At 39.8% G+C, this 26,664-nt stretch overlaps 1 protein-coding gene and 1 long non-coding RNA gene across 5 annotated transcripts in view; one reads left to right on the forward strand and one right to left on the reverse strand.

The window, feature by feature from the left end:
* LOC144585842 (uncharacterized) overlaps window positions 1-26,664 on the forward strand; it is a 757,174-nt gene that overhangs the window by 711,995 nt on the left and 18,515 nt on the right. The gene's annotated exons all lie outside the window — the stretch shown is intronic.
* The window catches only part of LUZP2 (leucine zipper protein 2), a 484,579-nt gene that overhangs the window by 118,247 nt on the left and 339,668 nt on the right, over window positions 1-26,664 (reverse strand). For 3 of the 4 annotated variants that reach the window (XM_072985873.2, XM_072985874.2, XM_020790415.3), the window contains 2 exons: window positions 21,445-21,507; window positions 6,797-6,859 (listed from right to left, as the gene is read on the reverse strand). In XM_072985873.2, coding sequence (XP_072841974.1) covers window positions 6,797-6,859; window positions 21,445-21,507 — 126 coding nt within the window. The remainder of the gene's footprint in view (window positions 1-6,796; window positions 6,860-21,444; window positions 21,508-26,664) is intronic. The other variant, XM_020790416.3, reaches the window with a different exon arrangement.

The following is a 26,664-nucleotide window of genomic DNA, read 5'->3' on the forward strand; positions in this document are numbered from 1 at the left end:
TCTTGGGTCACCATAGTTTAACTTCCTACTATGATAGCGAAGGAAAACAGTGATTATCTGTCTTCACATTTTTTTCACCAACACATGAAGCACACATACCTCAAACAAGAACGCAGAACAGGCTCTCCCTCCCCTTAACCCCTCAACTAAAATAAGGCTTTAATAAGGCACAATGAATTGTTCTCGTTTATGCAAATTACTTAGTAATTTCAGTAATATTTAATCAGATAAAAGATTCTGAAACTAAATAGGACTGGTATTTGGAAGGATAATTATTACAATTACTGCATGTTCTTTCTCCCAGCCTCACTTTATCACCAGTGTTTATATTGAGCCTTTCCCCCCCCTCAATAAAAATTAATTAATTCAAGATCTATTTCAATGTAAAATTAGTCCTTATATAAGCGATGAGCAACATGATGCAAAGTAAGATTTGAAAAAAATGGTGTCCAATTTAATTCTGAGCGAACCCTTGGATTTTAAGCTTCTTTCATTTTAAAATAAGCTTTTCCCTGTGTAGAACAGAAGTAGCTGTGGGTTGTTGTTTTTTTAAAGATGCCTGCCGATTAATGCAGAAACACCAAATTGTCTCCATATTTAGGCACATTGCGTGGATGGAAGGAAATTTCTTCCCCTCTCTGCAGGCTAATGACAGCTCCTCCAGTCTCCTCAAAATGCTACAAAGATGAGAGGTAGACTCTGTGGAACCATCTTCATTGGTTGATTTCCACATACAATGGCTGAAATTCTTTTCCTTAGCATAATGTTACATTACAGTAGGCCACTGAAACAGTGGGGGGTTAGTGAGCGAATTTTTTCATAAGCTCCATTGATTCAAATGAGTCCACTCTAGTTGTGACTTATTACACTAAAGTATGTTGGAACCATAATGGGCCATTTGAATCAATGAAACTTAGGGAGAAGTAAACCCACCAAATACCTACTGATTCAATGAGCCTACTCCAGTGTGACTTACTATGCTAAGCAATACGATTTCAGTCCATGTCTCTCTTTCAACTTTAGAAATTCCTCCTAACCTACCTGAACCATGGCCTACGGATCCAGCAGGGCTCCCAACCCATCTGGGTACTGTTTTTCAGACAGAGAGGATGAGGTTGAAAGGTTACCATGGTGAGAAGGGAGTGGAGAAATGCACTGCTTACAGTCCCATGACATTCACTGAGATCTGGAGCTAACTCACTGGGTGAAATTCTAGCAGCAGAGCTACTGGAATACCTTCATAATACGGAATTTGTACCAGCATTAATTTAGGAAATTAAAACTGTGCCAGCCTAAATGTTACAGTTTTCATTAGAGAGCAATCAATGTCTGGTTGCAGTACTGGAATGGACCAGAACTAACAGGCTCAAAATGAACCCAGACAAAACAGAGATTTTGCTCCAGGGGAGGAACCTCAGATAGTTTAGGGGGGATAGTTCCTAGGCTGGATGGCACTCCCCTGCAGTTTAGAGGCCAAGTGCATAATCTGGGTGTTCTTCTGGACCTGGCTCTCTCTTGAGAGTCCCAGATTGCAGCCATATCCGGATCAGGCTTCAGACAGCTTAGACTAATCGGCCCTACCTAGACGAGGACTCCCTCAGGACTTTGGTGCAGGCCCTGGTCATATCCCGGATTGACTACTGCAGTGCCCTTTACGCGGGGCTCCCCTTGAACCTGATCCAGAGACAGTAGCAGATCCAGAATGCGGCAGTTTGACTGGTGGTTGGCGGAAGTAAATTTGACCACATCACTCCAGTCCTGGCTCTCCTCCACTGGTTGCCCATGGCATCCCAGATCAGGTTCAAGGTTTTGACACTCACATACAAAGCTCTCCACGGTTTGGGCAAATGTTACTTGTTGGAGCATCTATCTTTAATGCCATCTGCCCGACCCACAAGATCATTCCAATCTAGGTTCCTCCAGTTGGCCACCCCAAGGGAGGCCCATAAATCCTCTGCAAGAGGTATGGCCTTCTTTGTGGTGGCTCCAACTTTATGGAAGAAACTTCTGGAGGATCTCTGCCTAGCCCACTCCCTGTGGACTTTTAGGAAACAATTACAATTTTTTCAGGGAGGCTTTCCACAGTGACCCCAGATGACCACCTTTTTTCCTCTCCCCTCCTTCCCTCACCTCTTTTCCTCCATCTGCTCTGAGGTTAGTTGGTGCCATCTGGATTTTTTAGGGGTTATTGTTATTTGTTTCAATAGTTCTTTTTTCATTTTTGTTTTCTATCTTATGAGTTGTACCCCACCCAGAGTAGTGCTGTGACACTAATGGGAGCAGGATACAAAACAAACAAATAAATAAATAAATATTTTCACAGACTTTTTTAAAGTATTGTAAGCATTTCAAATATGAATACTTATCATTGATTCCATCTAGCCACCTACTTTCTACTCAGACTAGTAGTGAATCTCCCAAGTCTTTCTCAACTATGTTATCTGGGGTCCTTTACTTTCAGATAACTGCCATTACTAACCTAGTGGATTCTTCATCAGAGGATGTTTTAGATTGTCCACAGATATTTCCTTGGGAAACAGCTAGTACTGTATGCAAGTCATTTTTCATCCTACCCTGAATATGATTGTCCTTCTATTGTCAGGCTTTTAAGCAGGAATTTATCCCAGGAATGCTGGTTGTTAAGTTACAGATTCTTAAATGTTTTTGAATTGTTTTAAACTTGATCTTTAATATTAATATATGTTTAATTGTTTTTTAAAATATGATGTTTATATTGTGTTTTTAAATCTGTTGTTTTATCTGTTGTAAGCCAAGTCCATTTCCTTAGCAACAGTGCAGTTGTTAGAGGCTTTAACTTCAACTGCCAAAGGCTGAAGGCAAAATACGTTTTTAGGTCCTCTATGGAGGGAAAGGCAGCATATAAACAAGCAAGCAAACAAACAAACAAACAAGATTATGAATTTTTTTGTGCATTTTTCAAATTCCAGACTTCTTGTTAAAACAAAAACACAGGTGGTTTTGTTTTGTTTTGTTTGTTTGTTTGTTTTGGGGGTGGGTGTTATGCAGAAACAAGTTTTTTAAATGGAAAATTCAAGTTACTTTGTCCAAAGCAGTACTTTTTGGTGGCCAAAAAGTGCTCTTCTTTTGCTCTCATATAGGACCAAAACAATTTCAATGGTTGATAGTTTTTGATAATTGTTCTGATGGGATGTTAAGTCATCCTTTCTCACAGAGGAGAAAAAATGTGTGAGTATTGGTTACATCTTTAGAGACTTCTTGCTTCAAAGGGCCCAGGAGTGAGCAAGAAGACCCTAGGGTTTCATAAGAGATGGCATTAGATTCAATGTCTACTGCTAATTCATTCTGCCTTATCTCATAAATAATTGTGCTTAGCAAAAGTGGGGGGAATCGAACTCCCAGCCTCAGCCAGATACCTAAACACTGAGCTATCCAGCAGTTCACAATGTTGCTGTGCTGTTTAGGCATCATGAATGTTATTATTTTAAAATATATTTAGAGTTGGCTGCTTTCAGGGAGGAAGCTCACAAGGCTTGCCTAGTGCTCAGTAAGCAAAATGCCAAAATATCCTCAGTTTGTAGCTTTTAAGAAGTTGGAATGCAGTTCTTTTCAACACTGGCCAGCGTAGCCAGCTGCGGAGAGTGTTGGGAACTATAGCAGCACATCTGGAAGGCAACAGTTGTCTATCACTGCTGTGTAATGTACTGTTGTTCTGTGGTAATATTTAAGCCTTTTCTGGAAGATCATCTGATATGGGGTTTCTTAAAGTCAGAAAGTTTGAAAACCTCTGTATACTGTACTTAGTGCCATGCCAAACATTGCCTTTCATATGCAGGTTTGGAACACAAGCTTTCAGTTCCTACACTGATTTTTTTTTTTCCAGTTATGGTTCAGAGTCCTTCCTCTTGTTCCCAACACTACTTCATCACAATAATTGACTTTATATCATGAAGCCCACTATAAGATCTTAATTCTATGTTTCCTGAAGTATCCCAAGTATAATTTACGTATCAAGGACAAGAGGTTGTATCCCACACCTTCTGGCATAAGCAATATATTCAGGGATATCACCAATTTCACTGATTCCTCCTTGAATAGAAATCTGTGTGCCACATCACAAACTATTATGGGGAGCCCCACACAACTCTACAAATTAATTTTTCCGAATGTGCAAAGGCCTATAATACAAAAGAGTCTGGAAACGTTCTGGAGTTCTACTCAGTTTTTAAGTGATGACCATACCTTCAACACTAATTTCCTCTGGTATATAACAATTAAATGGGTTTTATATTGCTATTATTTTTTTAATAATAGATTTTGTTTAAAGTTCTGGCCAGAATTCAATTGCCAATTTATGCTTACAGAAGAGAAATTGGGTACATTTCATAGCAAATTGCCACTCAATAACAAAATGCTGGTTGCATAGCTGGGCAAGTGCCTGTTCAACAATAGATTCTGGCTTCTGTACCATTATGTTTTGCCACCTAAGACAGAATCTTTTTGAAAGGTGAGGAATAACTATATTAATAACTATATTAATGAAGCTGCGTCTTTTCCCAGATGAATGGTCAGCTATAAATTGACACACACTGATGACCTGATGTGTATAGCTTTTGCATACACTACTTGCATGAGGCAGCCGTTTACCACATTAACATAACACACTCTAGACTATACCTTTGTCACAAGCACAGCATGGATCCAATGTGCATGCAGACCACACAAATTAAAAACATGCCTCACCGTAGACACAAAATCCCATGCATGCACATTGGGATTTTATGATAATCAAGAAATTAAGCATCTGAAAACACATTTACTTGCACAGTGTCATGGAAAAATGAGAGTGAGGGCCAAAGTAAGCATTCACATATTACACTAGGTGCAGAAATGTGTCTTGTATTTCTTCCATAAATTGCAGACATATTGTATGTATGTGTGTGGGGGAGACATTTCTTGCTGGGAAGTCAGCATACAGGGAAATGCACTTCTTCCATGCCCTGAGTGCCACTAAAACCAATCACCGTCTCTTGGCATAGTAAGAACTTAACACTGGCTCCAGTATTGCACCAGGAGAGGATGCTTTTGGTTTTGAGTGCATATGTGAGGGAAGATCTAAGCCTCCCTTTTCCATTCTGTCACCCACATGTTTTTAGCTGGTGAAGGTGAGAAAAGAAATGCTGTCGCATGTTAAACATTCAGAGGCTCAAGTTCCAAGGAACCCCATGGCGCAAACTCTAAAACACACCGAGAACACACATTACTCAATGCAGGGGTGGGGGAAGAATTTTCTAAGACTTTATCCACCTGAGTGTAATCTGATGGGGCTACATGCCAAGGTAGGTAGAGTTGAACCTGACAGCAGGAGGTGGAGTCAGAACAAAGATCTACCCCTTTTTCTCTTAGCCACTCTCCCTCTCCAGTTTGTTTTCATGCCCAGTGGACTGCTGGAAGAACAGAGTTCTCTTGCCAAAAGTTCCACTTCCAGACCTAACTTCAGAAACTTCAAGAGGCTACTCAAATTAGACCAAGAGGTACACAGAGTTCAGTCAAGGGTCATAAATGGTCCTAGGATCACAGTTGCTTACTCCTGACTTAAAGAAATGAATCAAGACACCAATGAAAGATGGAGAAAGGGTTTGTGGAAATAAATAGAATACATGTAGTTATTGTGCAGAGGGGAATAGTGCAATAGTCACAATTTGCTCCATGTGAATTTGTTCTCTCAGACACACAGGTAACAACTCTCTCCTCTCCTGCCCCACAGTCCTTATTCACTCTGTCACCCACTGATTCCCATAAATGATGCCAAAACCCTAGCAAGATTATTTGGAAGGTTAGCTGTGATATGGTAGAGACTGTTTTTTATTTTTTAATATTTTTTCTGCATATATAATGAAAACAGGAGGTATGTTCTACCAGATTAATGTGGCTCTTCTTTTTCTGGCTTCACTGGCTATAAATGACACATGCCGTATAACCTTAGACATTATTCCCTCCACTGAGCAAAATGGGAACATTTTCACTCCATAACTTTACAAGTACATAACGGATTTTCACTATATTCATAAAAAGCACATCCAGTCAAATACTGTACTTGATTTTAAGGAGGGAAATCAAAATGAATGAATGAATGAATATATTTCAGCCTTCAGACAATCAACAGTAATGCAGGCATTTTACTGGGGAAAAAATGACCAGAAAACAACCACCTAAAAAAGCATAACTTCTTTGAGCATTTGTAAGTCAAATATTTTTCATCTGATATTTAAAAATCCAGATACCTTTCAGTAAACAACATGAAGGAAATCATAATTTCACAGTTAAAGTACAAGTTGCCCTGTATGGATTTTATAAATAACACAATTTTCATGCTTTATAATGATGGGCTCTAGAAAATACTTACACCTTAACTTACAAACATTTTAGTTTTCCATGACTGTCTATGAAAACTTGGCAAAGAGATGCAAATGTCTGAATTTACTGTTATTTTGCCCTATGTTTAGGAATTTTAAAGTGAAATACATGGTCTCACACAGTAACAGATATTGCAATGCTTTAAAATTACCTGCCTTCATTTGGGAAAGTTGCCCTTTAAGAACATTTTTGCAAGGAAAAAAAAACCCTGGTGAAATGAGGAACAGTGTGAACAATGTCTCACCAAAATCAAATTTGCTCCTTAGTTGTTCACACCCTGTTGTATATGGAGTGATTCTTTATGTCAGTGTTAGACAAACAGCACCATTGGGTCAGATTAATGTTAGCGTTATATTGCCTGTAAGCAAATACTTTTGCCTGCTCAAGTGACAAAACTCACCTTAAAAATCAAATCCTTTTTCCCATAGCGAAGCTCCTTCAGTTGGGCTTGGATCTTTTTTGACTGCAAGCAGAGGATAATATATTAATCTTTAAAGTATTTTATGTTTAAAAATCTGCAGAGGAAAATATATTAAATTTCAGTCAATAGGAAAATCTATCCTAAGTTGACTTTTTGAGGGGGGAAGAGGTAGAAGGTTACTGGGGTTTTATTTTTAAATATTTTTTTTAACAAAATCACATTTATTGATGAAATGAATCACATCTGTGCAGCTACATGGGTATTTTATTTGCAGAAGAAAGAATGGCAGATATTTACCTCTAAACACTCAAGAACATGATAAACACAGCTGCCACATAAAGTCTAAGCAGCTCACAGAGTGAAGGAGAACAGACCCTTAGGACTAAGTCAAGTGTTCATCTTAAGAGAAGGACTTGAGAGCCCTTGTGCTTGGATTTGAAATAGTACAAATGCAAGAATGTTACCACAGTGGGCCACCTTTCCATCTGCCTTCTAGGTCAATTCAAAGCACCTCTAGACAGTCTGGAGTGTCTCCTGAATTTGATAGAAGAAAGTCCCCCATTTTGAAGCAAACAGACCAATGTGTTTGTAATATTTAAGTGAATTAAAGGGATGGCCAGAGTTTGTGCATTTTTATTTGCTGTCACTTCATATCTGCAAACCTGCATGTAATGCTGGATATATAGCATCTACTCACATTAAGGTTAGAAAAAAGAGAAAAGAACAAAAATGATAGTTGGAAGTTTTGCATCATCCACAAGATTCACACATGCAAATAACAATGTAGCAGTTTATACACCTATAATGCAACATGATGGGTGCTCCATACTGCAAGGGTTCAATTGTGGCTTGTCACCATCCTGATCCAGCCATGTTCATCATGCCACAAAAACTTTGAAAACAGGGTTTGCAAGCCATGCTGGGTAAAGCTGGAACCAATTAAACTAAAGGAGAAAGAAAATGGTACTGTAGGATCGAGATAATGTACTGGGTAAAGCTGAAGACAATGGGAACGGAAAGAATACTCATTGAATTCCTCATCTCATCAATTCAGGCGGCCTGAACATAAGAAGAAACCCTAACAAAGACACCTTGTGAGATTTCTTGTCCACAGCTGAAACCTGGCCCTAACCACTTCCGATTTTTGAAATTCTCATTATATCAAAATACCAAGAAATGCTGAAACAGAGTTTGTGGTATATCTTAAATTTCAGGCTCTCTGTGAATGTGAGGCCAGACCAAAGAGCTTTCCCAACCCCTCTCCATGATAGGCTTTGACTGCAAATGAGACAAACTGGTCTTTTTCTCTATGTCAAGGTCTCTGTAATTTGTATTAAATGTTTTTGTTCTTTCCCTCTGAGAAGCAAAGTGCCCAATATACATACATGCCTATCTACACACACACACACACACACAGCAGGTCTGGCCAATTGTTTAAATGCCAACACCACGTAAAACAATCATCCCAATTTTCAGCGTTTCACAAAAATTGTCCTAATGTTCAGCAATTTCCAGAATTCACCCACAAAAGGGCAATGATGAGGTAAAAAAAAATACAGTGTGGAAATTTTCAACCACAGAAACATTTTTTTTGCACAAAGTATCATTGCTGTCCATGTAAGGACTCCAAAGGTTCCGTGCCAGACTTGCAACCAAGGAGGAGAATTTCACAACTACTTGCTCTTGCCTGTAAGGACAAATGTGGATTTATGTCCCTTAATGGGAGTAAGGCACGGAAGAAGACAGCTTTGCAAAATTTGTGTTGGGGAAACAGTGTTTCTGGAATAAAACAGAACAAAAAATAAAATACCCCTTTTAACAGCCTTTCCTCAAATTTACAAGCTTTCCTAAACTGCTCAGGAAAAATGCCTTGGACAATTTAGGACAGGCCCACTTCTTCTAAAACTGTACACAGAATAACTTATCAATGGGCCAATGAGGGCAGTGATATTATTACTGACAGCACAGTGGCATATGCTGAATCTCTAGTTATCCTAGCCGCCAATCTCAGACAGTAGTTTTTCTTACCACTGGTGCATAATATCCTTTAAAATAAATATGCCAGGGACTTAACTAAAAGATCTGGTATACCACAGAAAAGTCTGTGGTTCACAGGGGGGTGGGATCATATATTACATCATCAGCAGGGATGATGATGTAATCTGTTCCCTCTGAGTTTAGCTATAATCTTCACAGCAGATGGGGTCAGTGGATTTTCCCAGTAACAGTGTATTGCTGTAGTGTAAACTGTATGGTGCTGATTTGATTGCCAATGGAAATCAAGACCCAGAAGCTTTACCCCCCTCCAAAAAAAACTCTCCCCTAGTGGAGAAGAAAACTAATCCCACTCCCCACCTTTTTTAATTGGGTAAACATCACTGTTGCATTTTTGGATTTCTTTGGGAGTATGCCTATGGGGATGATTGTTACAAGTGCCTGAATTTTTAAATTTACAGCTATACCACTATATGTGGATTCTCTGTTGATAGTATCTGTTGTTTTAGATATAGTAACCTCTCTCATAATCAAACTGCATGGCTAGGAAACAAATTGACTCCTTTCCCCACATGTTAAAGTTTGTTTTCTGTTTTACAGAGATTTCATTTAACTGTTCCTATTTCACAGATTAACTGTGAAAAATCAGGCACAATATCAGACTGGTATCACAGACAGCAGCCATTCCATCACCAGATAAATTGAAAGCTTTTTCCTTTTGGAAAAATAGAATGGTGATTTAGATTGTAATCCTCTGCATGTTCACTCAGATTAAACCTAGAAATTCACTGCCATTATTTCTACAAAGTTATGTATAGACTTCCAGCCTTTGGGCCTTACTTATAGATAAATGTGTGTAGAATTGCAGCCTTAATGTTGTAGAGAGGACTGATTGATTGATTGATTGATTGATTGATTGATTGATTGATTGATTGATTGATTGATTGATTGATTGATTGATTGATTGATTGATTGATTGATTGATTGATTGAGCAGGTTTACATATGGAGAGTCACTCTTTCAAATATTCATGTCCTAAGCCATTTGAGGTTTTGTAGACCATTGACAACACCTTGAATGCAGAGTGAAGACGTACTGGCAGCCAGAGCAAATCCTTCAGAACTGGAGTCATGAGAACTCTAAAAATTTCCCTGTTAGCACTTGCTGCAGCATCCATGTCACCTTCAAGAGTACCTCACATGCACTGCACTGCAGTAGTTCAACCAGGAGGTTACCAGGGCATGGACTACTGTGAGGAGGTTGTTTCTGTCCAGGAATGGTTGTAGCTAGATAGATGAGCTGAAGCTGCCCCAGTTGTAATTAAGTATTTACCACTCTTTGACTGAAGTGACTATAAACTAGAAGGTGATTGAGGGTTCCCCTCACAGCCTCTGTGAGCCAGATTCCAGAAAGCTCTTCACCACTTGGAGCAACTCAGCTGGGCAACATGAGGAGGCTGCATGGTTGTGGAAACATTAAAGGTGATACCTTTAATCAACCATTAAATAAATAAATAAATAAATAAATAAATAAATAAATAAATGAATGAATGAATGAATGAATGAATGAAACAAAACAAAACAGCAAGCTTTTGATGATGAATCATCTTCTTCAAGGCTGTGCATCAAATTCTTGTGGGCAGTTCAAAACTTATGTGCTGTTTTTAATGTCCCAGATTCACATGGCTGATGGTGTAGAGACCAGACAAGTTTTATGAATGGAAGCAGCTGCAGCATGCATGTTGGCTTTAAACTCTTCTTCAGCTAGCAGTTTGGAATGTATGGCCCTTCTCATAAAACAGAGGAAAGTAATAGGCAATCTCTCTCTCTCCCCCCCCCTTCCTTCCTACTTTTTTTTTTTTTTGAAAATCAAAGAGTTTCTCTTTAACTAGGGGAGAGAAGGCTTCCTAGTTAACATGGCGTGAATTTAACAAAGCTGATTAGAAATTTAGTGAATCCACCAGGAACAATCAATTTAAGCCATTTCCATGTCATTGTTTCACAGTGAGATCAAAGCCATGCCAGCTAGAAATTCTTCTAGAATATTTAGGAATCGCTTTGGATTGCATAAGTCTTCATTTTAAGGGGCCCCATCCCTGAAAAGGGAGTCTGCTGCCATCAAACCAAGCTTAAAAAGGAAATTATCTGAGTTATTAATGGAGTTATTTTTTAAAAAAAACCTAGTGGCAAAAACCAGATCTAGGGTATGGTCTAGCCACATGTGTTGTGACAGGTCCATGGTTTCCACAGTGGCCATGAAATCCCGAACAGGACCTGAAAGAAGAGCCTCAGAGATGATGTTGAAGTCCCCTAGAACAACAATCTTGGGCTTATATAAAAACACTTCTTGTATCACCAGCTCAAGCAGTATCCCAATCTCTATCTCTAGGCCAGTGCAAGGTGCAGTTGCCAGAGCAGGTAGATTTCCTTGTGACAGAGATGGAATCCATATGGATGATGGTAACTTCTTCCTCCTCCACCACCCCACCCTTCCTGTCTAAGTTGATGCTGGATCAAGAATCTAAGTGGATATACAGTGTGGTTAGTCTTAACTGCTGGTCCAGTTGGCTTCATAGCTGGAAGAGATTGTGTACAACTCTCTGTAACTCACACTGGCCAACACTGGTCTGATCACTGTCAAATTTCTCTCTCTTTTTTTAAAGGGAATAACTTGAAGCAATAACAGAAATACCCCATAAATCCCTTATAGCTATCCATGAGATCATTAACATACTAAATTTTAGGATAACTTTAATTTTAAAATTAGTATGGAGTTATCGGTCTTCTCATTACTAGAATAATTTTGCAATCAATCTTCAGTTCAGTAATATTTAAGATAACAGAGATCTTTTTAAAATAATGGCTAAAATATAGAAAAAGGTCTTGTACCAGAACAGTTTATACATCATTCAGAGCCTGGATGTGCTGCATGTAAAACATACAGTATAGTCTGCCATGAGAATGGTATCTCTTTCCAAGGGTGCCCCTAAGTCTGTCTGTCTGTCTGTCTATCGATCGATCCATCGATCCATCGATCCATCGATCGATCTATCTATCTATCTATCTATCTATCTATCTATCTATCTATCTATCTATCTATCTATCTATCTATCTATCTATCTATCTATCTATCTATCTATCTATCTATCTATCTATCTATCTATCTATCTATCTATCTATCTATCTATCTATCTATTTAATTTATACCCCGCCTGTCTGGTCAGTGAGGACCACTCTATTCCTGTCAGACAGAATAGATGCACTTTACATGTTCTGAATTAAAAGGAATCTTCAATACTGTACATTCTGCAGAGTACCCCCAAGTCATTCAGAGCAAAAGAACACTACTTCCTTGAACGGTATACAGTATTTCACAATCCACCAACTATTAGGCCACTGGCAATGTTGACTGAAAGATTCTTGTTGCATATCCACACCAGGGCACTTGGAGTGACCCAATATAGGTAGGCAGTTCCATGAATGTGCTGAGTTAGAATAGTCCAAGAAGGCAGACCAGAGCCTAGGGCACAGAGATCAATAACAGGGCAGTTCAAGGAACAGATGACACTGAAGGTCAAGAAGCAAGATCTTATTTAAGCTCTTTAAGAGAGCTTAAATAAGATCTTGGAGAAGCCAGAAATGAAGTTGTTAAGCAAGCCGAGGTCAGTTGACAGCAAGTTAGCTGAGCAGGAATTGCCACAATGTTTGCAGCTGGAAGTTGGACAAGAAAATGTTCTGTGGCTTTCTGCAATTTGGGGGGCAGATAGCATTCTTACATGGCTGTGGCTCAAATTACTGCCTCTTGTAGCTGCAGTTCCACAGGAAGCCCCTTTCTTCTACTTAATGCTTGCATTCCTTTTAGGAAGACCTCTTTAAATGCCATTGCTGCCTGGGGTTTGGAGGAGGCTCTAGCTCAGACAAGATTAGTGGGTCCTTTGCCATCTCTGTCAGGGACCCAAATTTATTTTCAGGCCACTGTGGTGGTGGTAAGATTTGCCAGGGAAGGGGCTGAGTTCTTCTAACTGAGAATATCTCCAGCTGCAGTATGTCAGCTTTCAGCTCGTGCTTCAAGGAGGTCTCATCTAGTTGGGGGTTGAGAGATTTTGGGACTTGTAACAAACAAATAACCTTTACAGCTCTGTAATATGGTAGGTATGGAACAACTGAGTGGTTCAAAATTGGGAAAGGAGTACGGCAAGGCTGTATATTGTCCCCCAGCTTATTTAACTTATATGCAGAATACATCATGCGGAAGGCTGGACTGGAAGAAACCCAAGTCGGAATTAAGATTGCCGGAAGAAATATCAACAACCTCCGATATGCAGATGATACCACTCTGATGGCAGAAAGTGAGGTGGAATTAAAGAACCTTGTAATGAGAGTGAAAGAGGAGAGTGCAAAAAACGGTCTGAAACTCAACATCAAAAAAACTAAGATCATGGCCACTGGTCCCATCACCTCCTGGGAAATAGAAGGGGAAGATATGGAGGCAGTGTCAAATTTTATCTTCCTGGGCTCCATGATCACTGCAGATGGAGACAGCAGCCCTGAAATTAAAAGGCGCCTTCTTCTTGGGAGGAAAGCGATGACAAATCTGGACAGCATCTTGAAAAGCAGAGACATCACCTTGCCAACAAAAGTCCGAATAGTCAAAGCTATGGTTTTTCCTGTCGTGATGTATGGAAGTGAGAGCTGGACCATAAAGAAAGCAGACCGCCGAAGAATTGATGCCTTTGAATTGTGGTGCTGGAGGAGGCTCTTGAGAATCCCCTGGACTGCAAGGAGAACAAACCTATCAGTTCTAAAGGAAATCAACCCTGAGTGCTCACTGGAAGGACAGATCCTGAAGCTGAGGCTCCAGTACTTTGGCCATCTCATGAGAAGAAAAGACTCCCTGGAAAAGACCCTGATGCTGGGAAAGTGTGATGGCAAGAGGAGAAGGGGACGACCGAGGATGAGATGGCTGGACAGTGTCTGCGAAGCAACCAACATGAACCTGACACAACTCCGGGAGGCAGTAGAAGACAGGAGGGCCTGGCGTGCTCTGGTCCATGGGGTCACGAAGAGTCGGACACGACTAAACGACTAAACACAATATGGTAGGGATCAAATTCAAGTTATTATATATGCAAAAATTTACTCTCCTATATAGAGCCTGGGAAGTTCTTTTTTTAAAAAAGTCACTGGCGTAGTTCCAAGACTCATGAATATAGCAGCAGTTTTGTAAAAGCAACACTTTATTTTCTTGTTTCTCAAATGTAATTAATACAAGAATGTTTTAGTTACTTTAAAATACACATATTATGGAGGCAGTGGCATATAGCATAGTAACAATTAGATGTGTGACCTCCACTATTTAGTGAAACCGCACGGCTGCAACTAGAAAAGCAACTAGAAAGGGGTAAACCCATCTTTAAATAAAAAACTTTAGCTATACAGTACCTTTGTTGCTGTGGAAAGGAGCTAATTAGAAACAACCCTTTGTTTGTAATGAGTTATTAGCAAGTAACTAGAACTGTTGCCAAAACATTTGTCAACAGAAGCTTAAAGATTTTTGGCAAGTCAGTAAATTGAGTACTTTAAGTCTGTTTTCAAATTCAGTGTAATGTAACCAAAGTTACACAAGCTGCTCCAAATAAGTAGACAGTAAAGGAAATGCATTTGTTAGCATCTCTGAGATTTCATATGCATATATTGTAGCAATTTACCACTGCATACTTCAGTGAAGAATCTCTTACAGCTTCTGTTATTTCAAATAAGCTCAAAGATACATAGTTTTATTTTTAACACATCTGGATTCCCCCCCCCAAAAAAAAATTACCTTGGGAAGATGCTCAGTGAGCAATCTAGGGAAAAAATGTCACCTCAAACCTTCCCCATAAAGCTGAGATCTATCGGCATTGAATACTTGGGGGCACAGTTTAATACTAAGCATTGGAAAGTCAAATTTCCTGTTTTCCATTTCAGTTTGAATTCTTGTGCTGGATTGTTCACAGTAAAGCTGAAAATATTAGAATGTACATAAACAACATGCAAAACAGGGAAGAAATAGCTGTAAAGAACAGATGAGAAGAAGATAACAGCAGAAAGTTACTGCTTTTCAGAGTATCCAGGCAACTGAACAGATGGGGAAAAGAGATTGCTTTGCAATGCAGCAGCTTCATTTTGAAATAATTCCTAATTCAGATGAAGAAAACAGAGACACTATGAGGATAATACCATATTAACAATGAAAATGATGACAAAATTCTCTTGCAACATCTGAGAAGGTATAGAAGGCACTTCCCCAGTGGAAAGCCATCACTTCCACACCAGATCTTTGCCCATCATGACTTTTAAAATCAGCAAAGGTAATAAACATGAAAGGGACGTGGTGGTGCTGGGGGCTAAACCGCAGAAGCCTGTGCTGCAGGGTCAGAAGACCGCAATCGTAAGATTGAATCCATGCAATGGAGTGAGTGCCCGTCACTTTGTCCCAGCTCCTGCCAACCTAGCAGTTCGAAAGCATGCAAATGTGAGTAGATAAATAGGGACCACCTTGGTGGGAAGGTAACAGCATTCCATGTCTAAGTCGCACTGGCCATGTGACCACGGAAGATTGTCTTCAGACAAAACGCTGGCTCTATGGCTTGGAAACGGGGATGAGCACCGCTCCCTAGAGTCGAACACGACTGGACAAAATTGTCAAGGGGAACCTTTACCTTTACCTAATAACCATGGAGTGGATTGTGTAGGCATCCTTCAGTCTCGAAAGACTATGGTAACGTGCTCTGTATGGAGGACTTGGAACAGCGTCTAGTGTGGCTGAGGAGACCAATTCGAGAGTGACAATCTCTTCCACATTGAAGAAAAATTCAATCTGTCCCCTGTCCAGCTCCCTGCTTTTGCTGCTTTTGTGACTTCCTCTTTGCCTCGGCCTGCTGGACAAGGGTCTCTTCAAATTGGGAGAGGCTGTGATGTAACGCCTTCCTCCAGGCTGAACGCTCAGATGTCAGAGTTTCCCATCTGTTGAGGTCTTTTCCTAAGGCCTTCAGATCCCGCTTGCAGATATCCTTGTACGCAGGTGTGGTCTCCCTCTGGGGCGATTTCCCTGCACTAATTCTCCATACAGGAGATCCTTTGGAATCTGACCATCAGCCATTCTCACGACGTGCCCAAGCCAACGTAGACGTCACTGTTTCAGTAATGTATGCATGCTGAAAATTCCAGCTTGTTCTATGACTACTCTGTTTGGAACTTTTTCCTGCAAGGTGATACCAAAAATCCGTCGGAGGCAGCGCATATGGAAGGTGTTCAGCTTCCTCTCCTGCCATGCACAAAGGGTCTAGGACTCACTGCAGTACAGGAATGTGCTCAGGACACAGGTTCTATAGACCTGGATCTTGGTATGTGTCGTCAGCTTCTTATTGAGCCATACTCTCTTTGTGAGTCTAGAGAACATGGTAGCTGCTTTGTCAATGCATTTATCCAGCTCGACATCTAGAGAGAGGGTGTCAGAGATGGTTGAGCCAAGGTACACAAAGTCATGAACAACCTCCAATTCTTGTGTGGAGATGGTAATAGAGGGAGGTGAGTCCACACCCTGGCTCATGATTTGTGTTTTCTTCAGGCTGATTGTTAGTCCAAAGTCTTCGCAGGCCTTGCTGAAACGATTCATGAGTTGTTGGAGGTCTTCAGCAGAGTGGGCAACAACGGCTGCATCATCTGTGAAGAGGAAGTCCCACATGCATCTCAGTTGGACTTTGGTCTTTGCTTTCAATCTAGAGAGATTAAAGAGCTTTCCATTTAATCTAGTCCAGAGATAGACACCTTCTGTTGCAGTTCCAAAGGAATGCTTCAGCATGACAGCAAAAAAGATCCCAAAAAGGGTTGGTGCAAGGACACAGCCCTGTTTCACTCCGCTTCAGATGTCAAAGGGATCTGATGTTGAGCCGTCAAAAACTACAGTGCCTTTCATTCCATCATGGAAGGACCTGATTATGTTAAGCAGACGAGGTGGACATCCAATTTTGGGAAGTATTTTGAAAAGGCCATCCCTGCTAACCAAGTCAAATGCTTTTGTAAGGTCTATGAAGGCCACTAAGAGTGGCTGTTGTTGTTTCCTGCATTTCTCCTGCAGCTGTCGGAGGGAGAATACCATGTCAGTGGTGGATCTATTAGCTCAAAATCCACACTGTGATTCTGGATAGACTCTGTCTGCAAGCACCTGGAGCCTCTTCAGTACAACACGGGCAAGCAGCTTCTCTACAACGCTAAGAAGAGAGATGCCACGGTAGTTATTGCAGTCGCCCCTGTCTCCTTTGTTCTTGTACAATGTGACAATGTTTGCATCCTTCATGTCCTGTGCTGCTCCACCTTCCCTCCAGCAGAGAAAAAAGACTTCATACAGTTCAGTGGTTATGATCTCCTTACAGCATTTCAGCACTTCAACAGGGATGTTGTCCCTTCCAGGTGCCTTGCCAGAGGCGAGGGAATCCAAGGCCGCTTTTATTTCTGCTAAAGTTGGTTCGCTCTCCAGCCCTTCCAAGACAGGCAGGCACTAAATGTTATTTAATGCTTCTTCAGATACTACATTCTCTCTGGAATATAGCTCAGAGTACTGCTGCACCCAGCGTTCCATCTGCTGTGCTCGGTCCTGGATGATCACACCTGTAGCAGACTTCAAGGGAGCAGATTTCTTCTGTATCGGGCCTAAGGCCTGCTCGATACTGTCATACATTCCTTTGGTGTTACCTGTGTCCGCTGCTATCTGTATCTTAGAGCAGAGCTGAAGCCAATAATCATTGGAGCATCTCCTGGCAGCCTGTTGGACTTAGCTATGAGCAGCTCAAAGAGCTTACAAGTATGCATTCAGGTGCATTTACATTAGCCGGACCTGGAAGGGCTTCCTCAAGTGCTTGGGTGAATTCCTTCACTTTTCTTTGATCACAAGTCTTGCTGATGTCAATACGTGGTCTTCCTTCCTTTTTCGTGTGATATACTCTCTTTGTTCGCAGTTTTACTCTACTACACACCAGGGAGTGATCAGTATCACAATCAGCACGCTGGTAACTGCATGTGATTGTAATACTAGGAAGGCAAGAACGTCTAGTGAGGATCAGATCAAGCTGATGCCATTGCTTGGATCTTGGATGTCTCCAGGAAACGCTGTGTTGCAGCTTCGTATTAAAGAATGTGTTGCTGACACAGAGACCATAATAACAGCAAAACTCCAGCAAGCGTTGGCCATTTTCATTCATCTTTCCAATGCCAAAACGGCCTAGACAAGTGGGCCAAGAATTATGATCAGCATCAACTCTAGCGCTAAAGTCTCCAAGAATGAACAATGGCTCTCTTTCGGGGACTTTTTTGATAGTAGCTGCCAGATCGTCATAGAATTTGTCTTTCACTTCTGGAGTGGATGACAGTGGTGGTGCATATGCACTAATGAGGGTTACTGGTCCTGCTGATGAGTGGAGCTGCAGAGACAGGATTCTTTCACTCCCCATAGTAGGTGGAACAATGCATCTCAGAAGAGTATTTCTGACTGCAAAGCCAACACCATATCCCCTGGTCTCATTTGATGGTTTTCCCTGCCAGAAAATAACTTCTCATACATACATACATACATACATACATACATACATACATACATACATACATACATACATACATACATACATACATACATACATACATACATACATACATACATACATACATACATACATACATACAATATTCCCTAATGGTCACTATCTAATTCCCAGTGTCTGTTTACAAAGTACCCATGAAGGAGAGTCCACCACTTTCTAAAGCTGTCCATCTCATTTCTTGAAATCTTTTTCATTCTGCCTACTCTGAAGACTCATTAATAACAGTATAAAAAGAATAGATTCACATTATTGCCAGTTAAAGACAGCAGGCAGGCTTAGGAGAATCAGACCAGAAATTGTATTCTATTTTATATGCACAATGGTCTTAAATTACAGAGGAATTTGGATTTTTAAAAATAGTCCAGTACAAATAAAAGCCTGCTTAAGACTAGTTGCAAACTCTCTAATGTAAAGTTGGCTAAATTGCTTTCCCAATTATTTCAGTAAATGTATTGCATTGCATAAGTACTCCTGGTTATTAATTTGGACAGGAATTATATTTTATTTTGAAATAACAAGCAGTGTGTTCATAGTACAATTGTGAACCTTTCTTGATTTTGTTTTTGTATTAATTCATCAAATATATATTATCTTGCTAATTCTTGAAGAAGGAAACATGTTCATTAGATAATTTGCCATATCAACTATACTGAGATACTCTAACATCACTTCTAATTACTTAATTGGTCAATCAATCAATCAATCAATCACTCAATCAATTAATCAATTATCTAAGAGTCTAGCAACTGCTTTTAGTCAATTGAACATACTAAAAGCCTAATCTCATCTGCTTTCTTGGAAGGGTTGGTAGCAGATAGATTGGGTTGGCATGATATGCTTATTCCATAGTAGGACAAGAGATGGTTCATCTGAAATGTACTTCAGTCATCCCACAAAACCAGTGTAATCCTTTATTGCTAAAATATGGCACAAGATTATTTGTATTATATAAGGGACCTATATTATTCACTCAGTAAGAGATGAATTAGCTATGCAATCATTCAGAAGTCCACACTTTATTTATGTTAGGTTGGAGAAGCACTGAGGCTACAGTACAGTAGTCCAAGGTTCATAGAAAGACACAGAGGCCATAATTCCTGGTTTACAAATCTTTGGAAGAGCGATGGTGACTGATTCCCCTTTTGGCCCCTCCCAGCTACTATGGAAGTGTCTGCAGGTGCCCTCCCCCACATATGGTAACTCCTACCTTGGAGTCTAGTGAAAAGGAGTGGGTGGGAGTGGAGGGAAACCACCTGGATCTACAGAAATCAAGGGTCTCTCAGTCCCCTACTATGCCCCTGATGCAGAGAGATATGTTTTGGAGCATGCCAGCTGATTTCTCCCCATTGCTTTCAGGAGGAAGCTATACTTGAAAGCTATATGCGGAGAAACAAAGTGAGAAGCAAAGGTAGATGTCTAGAAATTATATGCGTTCACCCACATGATTCTTGATTCCAGATATATCTAACAGTCATGAGTTTAAAACTGAATGAGGCTTGTCAACAGGGCATCTTTTTATGTGTTTATCTGCCCTAGTCAGGTAGAAAGATGGGATGGAGAATCTAAAATTTAGGATATGATTGGATGGGTGTTAGGGATGGGAAATGGGTGGAGGCAAATGTCCAAATTTGGACAAGATCAGAAAATAAGTTATTTCTGAATTATGAAAAAAAAATCTTTCTAATTTAAGATTAATATAAAGTCGAATGGCCAACATACTTCTACTAAATGCATGCAAACATAAGGAATGCCATTCATCTCCACTATAATTTCCCCATTATATGGGAGTCATGTGGGGGGAAACAAGATTAGTACATTTTCAGCACATTCCAGTTAATTGAAAACATTTAACACTATCAGCCTGGATCACAGCCACTGACTCAGATGCACACATGTCCATTTTTCTGCACTGAGTTTTTTCTACTTTTCTTCATTTCAGTTTCTCATGCTACCAAATTCCCTTCAAAAATTTAACAGTTTTTTTTTTTGGGGGGGGTGATTCTCAGATGGTCCAGAAGAATGTAGAGGCATTGAAAATGGATTCTGCCTTTTAAATCAAGAACGCTAGAGGTCTCGCACTCTCTCTTCCTCCAGTTCTTTGGCTTACAACCTAGAGCAGTGCATCAATTAACCAATGAGGTTTTAGTGAAGCTCCCTTTTCTTAATGGAAGGCTGGCTATTGCATTCCTTAGGATCATTTCACGCAGATCTGCCATGCGAGCTCCTGAAAGTGAAGCTTGTTGAAAAAACCCAGTGGATGCATGCTATATAACCAGCACATGCACACATCAGATAGCTGTATCATAACCCATATGTGCCCAAAGAAGAAGAATGAACTATGTTACCATTATGAAGTGTCATTAACATGATAAACCTTTTCAAATAGTGGTTGCTGTTCAAAGCAATATTTGAATTATTTACTATGAATGGGATCCAGAAATATGTGCGCAAACCACCACATTTGATGTACAGCCAGAGTCAAATCACACGTTATGTGAAACGTGCAAGTACCATGTTTAGATTTGCCTTCCAGACATTCAAGTCCTTCAAGAACACAATCAGACTTGCAATTGAAGCCCAGCTTTGCCTCCTGGGGACCAATCACTAACTAGAAGCAAGTTAATCTACAAAGTGCAAAATTATCACTTTAGAGAGAATATGGAAGTTCTGAGAATTCCGTGCTGCTGTCATGCACATGGAAACGTGCTTTTCAGCTCACGCAAGACATCTCTGGACCCAAGACTATGTCTTCATGTAGTTCTTCCTTAAAATTCAGTCAAAAAGTCCTAAGCCATTTCCCCTTGGATACTTGGGGTCATATTATCTTCCTCTAAGAACACCTAAGAAGTTACTGGAACTAAGAAGACAGTTCAGTAGAGTTATCATAACACCTCGGCAGTGTATTTTTCCAGTCTGAACAAAATGTGTGACAGGCTTTATTGAGCAATCATTTACCTGTTGGATTTTTTGGGGTCAGAGCAGCACATATTCTACTCACCTCTTCAGCATGAATACCACACAGCTTGCTTCCTGACAGGAGTTTATTTTTCAGGCTTTTGTTCTAAAGAAGAGAAAGAAGCATGTTTTTTATTATTAACTTCCACTAAAATATTAAGACATCGTCTAAATATTTTAGCTTTGTATGGTAAAGTATGCTCTCCAAGATGCCAGTGAAGATTAAAATACATTCAGAAGGAAAATAAATATGTAATGGACCAAATATATCTTCTCTTTTCAAATTCTGCATTCCTGTGGAATTTACATTTAAATAGATCTTTGTGGGAAAAGAAAAAGAGATTCTTACCTTTCAAAAACAATTAAGGTATAAAGTATTTACTGGGACAAGATAGGATGGGATAAAGGGGGCAAAAGATACTGGAATTATTGGTGTATTTATCCTCCACACACATCTAAATGAAGGAATTGCAGTTTTCATATTCTAAAGATTCTGTCTTGGATTTTAATCTTGTAATGAAAGTGAATTATGAACTTTATTCATAATTAATTTTTACTATAATATTTAGGCATTACAACATTTTCTTGCTGCTTCCTCTACTCCATTTTCTTCCCATCTATCAATGGTCTCATTTTATTTAACTAAAAGTCTCATTTTTAGAAATAGAAAATAGTTGTTCCTTCCATACAACATTTAAACTGACTTTCTTCATCCATTTGTCGTTTGCAAATTACTTTAAAACTCTCATACATTCAGCTGCCCATTACTCTTTAAATGTTGGTGAAAGCATTGTTTCCAGATGGCACACGCAGTGTGTGTGCCACGGTGAGGACAAAGGGAAGCAAATGGCATGACTATGCAATCCTCTTGCATGTGCTTTTGTACAATGCATCTGGGTGTCCTCTTACATCCCTGCCTTCAGCTCAGTGGAAGGTATCTGTGCACCAACATGGGCATTATCAGGCTACTCATATCGAACTCTCTTCCCACGTGGTTACTACATCTCAGATTTTTGTTAAGAAGGACAGCATGGTAGTGGCAAAGACCACTCAAGCTATAAAGAAACTAGCTTGCAATCTTTTAATTCATAGCCTACAATCTTTACAGATTCTCCACTCTGTAAACAACAGGGATGCTGGGAAATCTTTGGTCCTCAGCCCCAAGTCTGAGTCCCTATTAAAAACAAGTTTTTTTCCTAGGTAAAAATGGAGGGGATGGGGTGACATTCCAAGTTGTGAGTCAAGTCCAAGTCATTGAAAACAACAACAATCCTGAGTCAAGTCTAAGCTGAATTACGGGTGTGACTTATGTCCAACTTGACAGTGAGTCCCATGACTTGAATCCCCATCCTTGGCAAACAATAATGTTGGTTGATTGGATCTAGCTTAATTTCACCTCTTTTCACACTGTGAGGATATCCTAAACCAAACAGGACCTTTATGTTTCCTTACATTTATTTATTTTAAATACTTAATAATCAGATTTCTATCTTTAATGAGTTCAAGGTGATATATTTGGTACTCTCCCCCACAACTTCGTCCTTAAAAAAGCCTTGAGGAGGCTGAAAGAGAACAACGGATCCAAGGGCACTTGGTGTATTTCACAGCTCAGTGAAGGTCCAGAACCTGAATTTCCCAAGTCACAATGTAGCAATATAACCATTCCATGAACTGGCTCTAGCAAGTGGCTACACATTTTACCCTGTTTCCCCCAAAATACAGTGGTGCCTTGCTTTACGAATGCCCCGCATTATGACAATCACAATTGTGATCGCAAAACAATGGTCTGAATGGGTTTTTTTCGCTTTGTGATGATTGGTTCCCTGCTTCGGGAACCGCTTCTTCACAAAACGACGGTTTTCCTCCAGCTGATTGGCGGTATCAAAATGGCCGCTGGGTAAATAAAATGGCTCCCCGCTGTGTTTAGGGACGGATTCCTTGCAAAACAGCCACCGAAAATGGCTGCCCTATGGAGGATCTTCGCTGGACAGTGAGTTTCCAGCCCATTGGAACGAATTGAAGGGGTTTCAATGCGTTTCAATGGGCTTTTTATTTTTGCATTTCAACGTTTTTGTTCTACAGCGATTTCGCTGGAACGAATTAACGTCGTAATGCGAAGCACCACTGTAAGACCTAACCTGAAAATAAGCCCTAGTATGATTTTTCAGGATGCTCGTAATATAAGCCCTACCCCCAAAATAAGCCCCAGTTAAGTGAAAGCCCATCTCCCACCATTGTGCAGCAATGAGAAGAAGAGGACATGACTGTAGTTGAATAAATGTAGATTGTTGTCCATGAAAAAAATATAAAACACCCCTGAAAATAAGCCCTAATGCGTGGGGGGGGGGGTTTGGAGCAAAAATTAATATAAGACCCTGTCTTATTTTTGGGGAAACACAGTCGCTTATGATTAATGAATGCAAATATACATGGGAACATTTCCCAGATATGTTGGAACAAAAGCTGTACACTTTCCTCTTTTCCCACCCACATTTTGTGTCCTTATTATTACATAGAAACCCATTACCATCTATATTTCATGAGATGTGGGATATTAAGGAGCCTCATGAAAAAGCTAAAGTGGCTTCTAATGGATCTTATGTTTTTTTAAACACCATGCTACTCCAATAGAGGAGAGCTTGCATAATTAATACTACATTTTAAATATATTAGCATTCACGACATTGACAAGCAATGCAGATGTTCTCGATACAGAATGATCTTTTAGAGTAAAATGAGGATCAGACTACAAAAGTGCTCTTAGGCCATTTTCCATTTCTGTCTTTTAATGGAGCAAGTGTAATAATGCTGTAATACCTACCTACAGAGTCAAATAAAGATCAGGATCCATTTTCATTAGCCTCAGAAGCCCTTTTTTCTTTTCCAGAAATTGTCACTGGCATGGGTGATTCTGAGCACAGAAAGAAAACTCCCAAGGTACTTTTTGGTTGAGGGGGGTGGAATATAAAGAGTGGAAATATCCCCCCATCTATATGAGCTGATCCCAATCCAGGTAAATAAATTGTGATATAGAGATGTACATTTAAAAGCTCATCATAGTGCTTCATTTGGTGCTGAAACCTTGTTTGTGGATGTTATATATACGTATTTACAACTCTGCATCGAGAAAGTAGCTATGGAGGGAGATAAGAAGTGGCAAGAAAGGGAATTAAACATCTTTCATCTTTTGCTCAGCTCCTCACTTCCTGCTCAGTGTCACATACAGCACTGATGGTACCTGTCTGTCATGGGTTTGGAGGGAAAGTTCCATCCTATGGGGAGTGGAAGGCGGGACATCAGGGGGGAGGAGCTGTACTGTATATATATTTGGAGCTGATGTGGAGAGTGAGGAGTTGGAGTCTGTGTGTCAGACTGAGTACAACTGTGTGTCAGTTAGTACATACCTGATAGGTTCAGGTTTCTATATAGGTAGCCAGAACTGATAGGTTCAGGGTCTGTGCTTTACTTTAAAGTGTTCTGTGGGAGCTAATCTGTTGTATGTATATGGTTGGGACTATGCCACGTTACATTATCCTATTTACCTGATCTTTTTATTTACCCTGTTTGTTATTTAAATAAACCTTGTTCTTTTGTTTGATAAAATCCATTCCTGGTCTGTGTGACTCCTTATAGGGAATGGTTGGTGGCAGCTTAACTAAAGGGTGGTATACTCCAGTAGGTCTGGGGTTGTCACACTCAGGAATCCTCCCCAAGCCCCACATTCCATAAAATGGAAGCTTATGGGCTATCTCTTACATTTATTCAGGACTGGTGTGCTAGTCTATAGAGAACATCTGAAAGTAGAACATCTGGACACACATGCACACACACAGCTGCAAAGTTTTGAATTTTTGGTAAAATTCTCTTTTTGATGTGCAGTGGAAATAAAGAGATACATAGAAGAGAATAGCTCCAGGTTTCTCAGAAACCACACCAATTTTCATTAACTGGCACTTAAACTCTGAATAACTCACTCTGAGATTTGTAGATGAAGATTAAATTACAGATTTATGTATAGCAGTTTCTTTATTGTATACATACAAGCAACCAACTGGACAGATCAACAGCAAACAAACATGTGTCACCAAGTGACCAAAAGAGGAATAGAACATTTAACAAAGAGTAGGGCTCCCTTAGAATTCAAAAGCTAGAAGAATTGATTGGTTACTACAGGACAGATAGACAATCACTCCAATCTCTCAAACTACAGACAGCATACTATGTTGTAATATAACTCCAATGCACACACAAGTGAAACACCTGCTCATGGGAATGTTTTTAAGAAAATGAAAAACCTAAGCATGATGGAATCGTTCTCCTTGCAGATTTTTAGTTGTAGGAGAACAGGTTCTATTACTTCATAATGTAATATGTTGAGTCTAGGTAAACTACATCAAAACGTATTTTAAAAACAGAATAAGTCAGCTCTTCCACTGGCAAAAGTTCAGTGAACTCTTTCAGCTGCAACCAATATGGAAGCCGAAACCATATGGATTTGGTTCTTTTAGTTTTGCAAGTTCTAGTAGAAATACAAATTTATTACTAACTACTAATAGCATTCTCTAAAATATGTATGGAAAACATGATGGCAATTGAAACAGCATGTTAATCAAACTTGGTATATTAAGGCAGATTTAAACCCACATTGTAATGGAAACTCTGAAAATCTGATCTATAAATTAGGCTGTTTTTATTTTTATTTGGGCAAACACATTTACAAAGGCCAGCACAAGAGTAATTTAAATGTTTACATTTGAATGTCCTCATGCATCTTTTGCCCAGTCTCTGCATAGTGACAACATACAGCATCTACTTTCACACACATTTTAACTTGTTCCTGTCTATTACCCAGCTGAAGTCCCTCCTTCTTGTAACGATACATCATATCACATTGTTTGATGCAGGTGTTTGTGTACAAGGAGGCAGTGGAGAGTAACTACAATGTTACTGTACAAAAACATTGAATTCATGCTTCCAATGTGTCATCTTGATTTTTTTGGAAGCACCTATATAAATCCAGCCACCAGCACAAAGAATGCATGTGGGGTGTGTGTGAAATTAAGGACTATTCTGCCATGGCCTGGTGGACTTTGCTAATTTAAAGGCTGACATTTTACAAATACATTCTGCATTGTTGCCAAGCATCATCTTATATCTTTATGCTAACAGCGAGCTGGTGTAAGAGAACTGCTAGGTTGTTTTACATTTGCTGAGTCTTCTGCTCTGCCAAGAATTTTATTTAAGTTAGGGACTGAGTTTTCTT

The sequence above is a fragment of the Pogona vitticeps genome, chromosome 1 (assembly GCF_051106095.1).
Source record: "Pogona vitticeps strain Pit_001003342236 chromosome 1, PviZW2.1, whole genome shotgun sequence".
In the NCBI taxonomy this organism is placed as follows: Eukaryota; Metazoa; Chordata; class Lepidosauria; order Squamata; family Agamidae; genus Pogona; species Pogona vitticeps.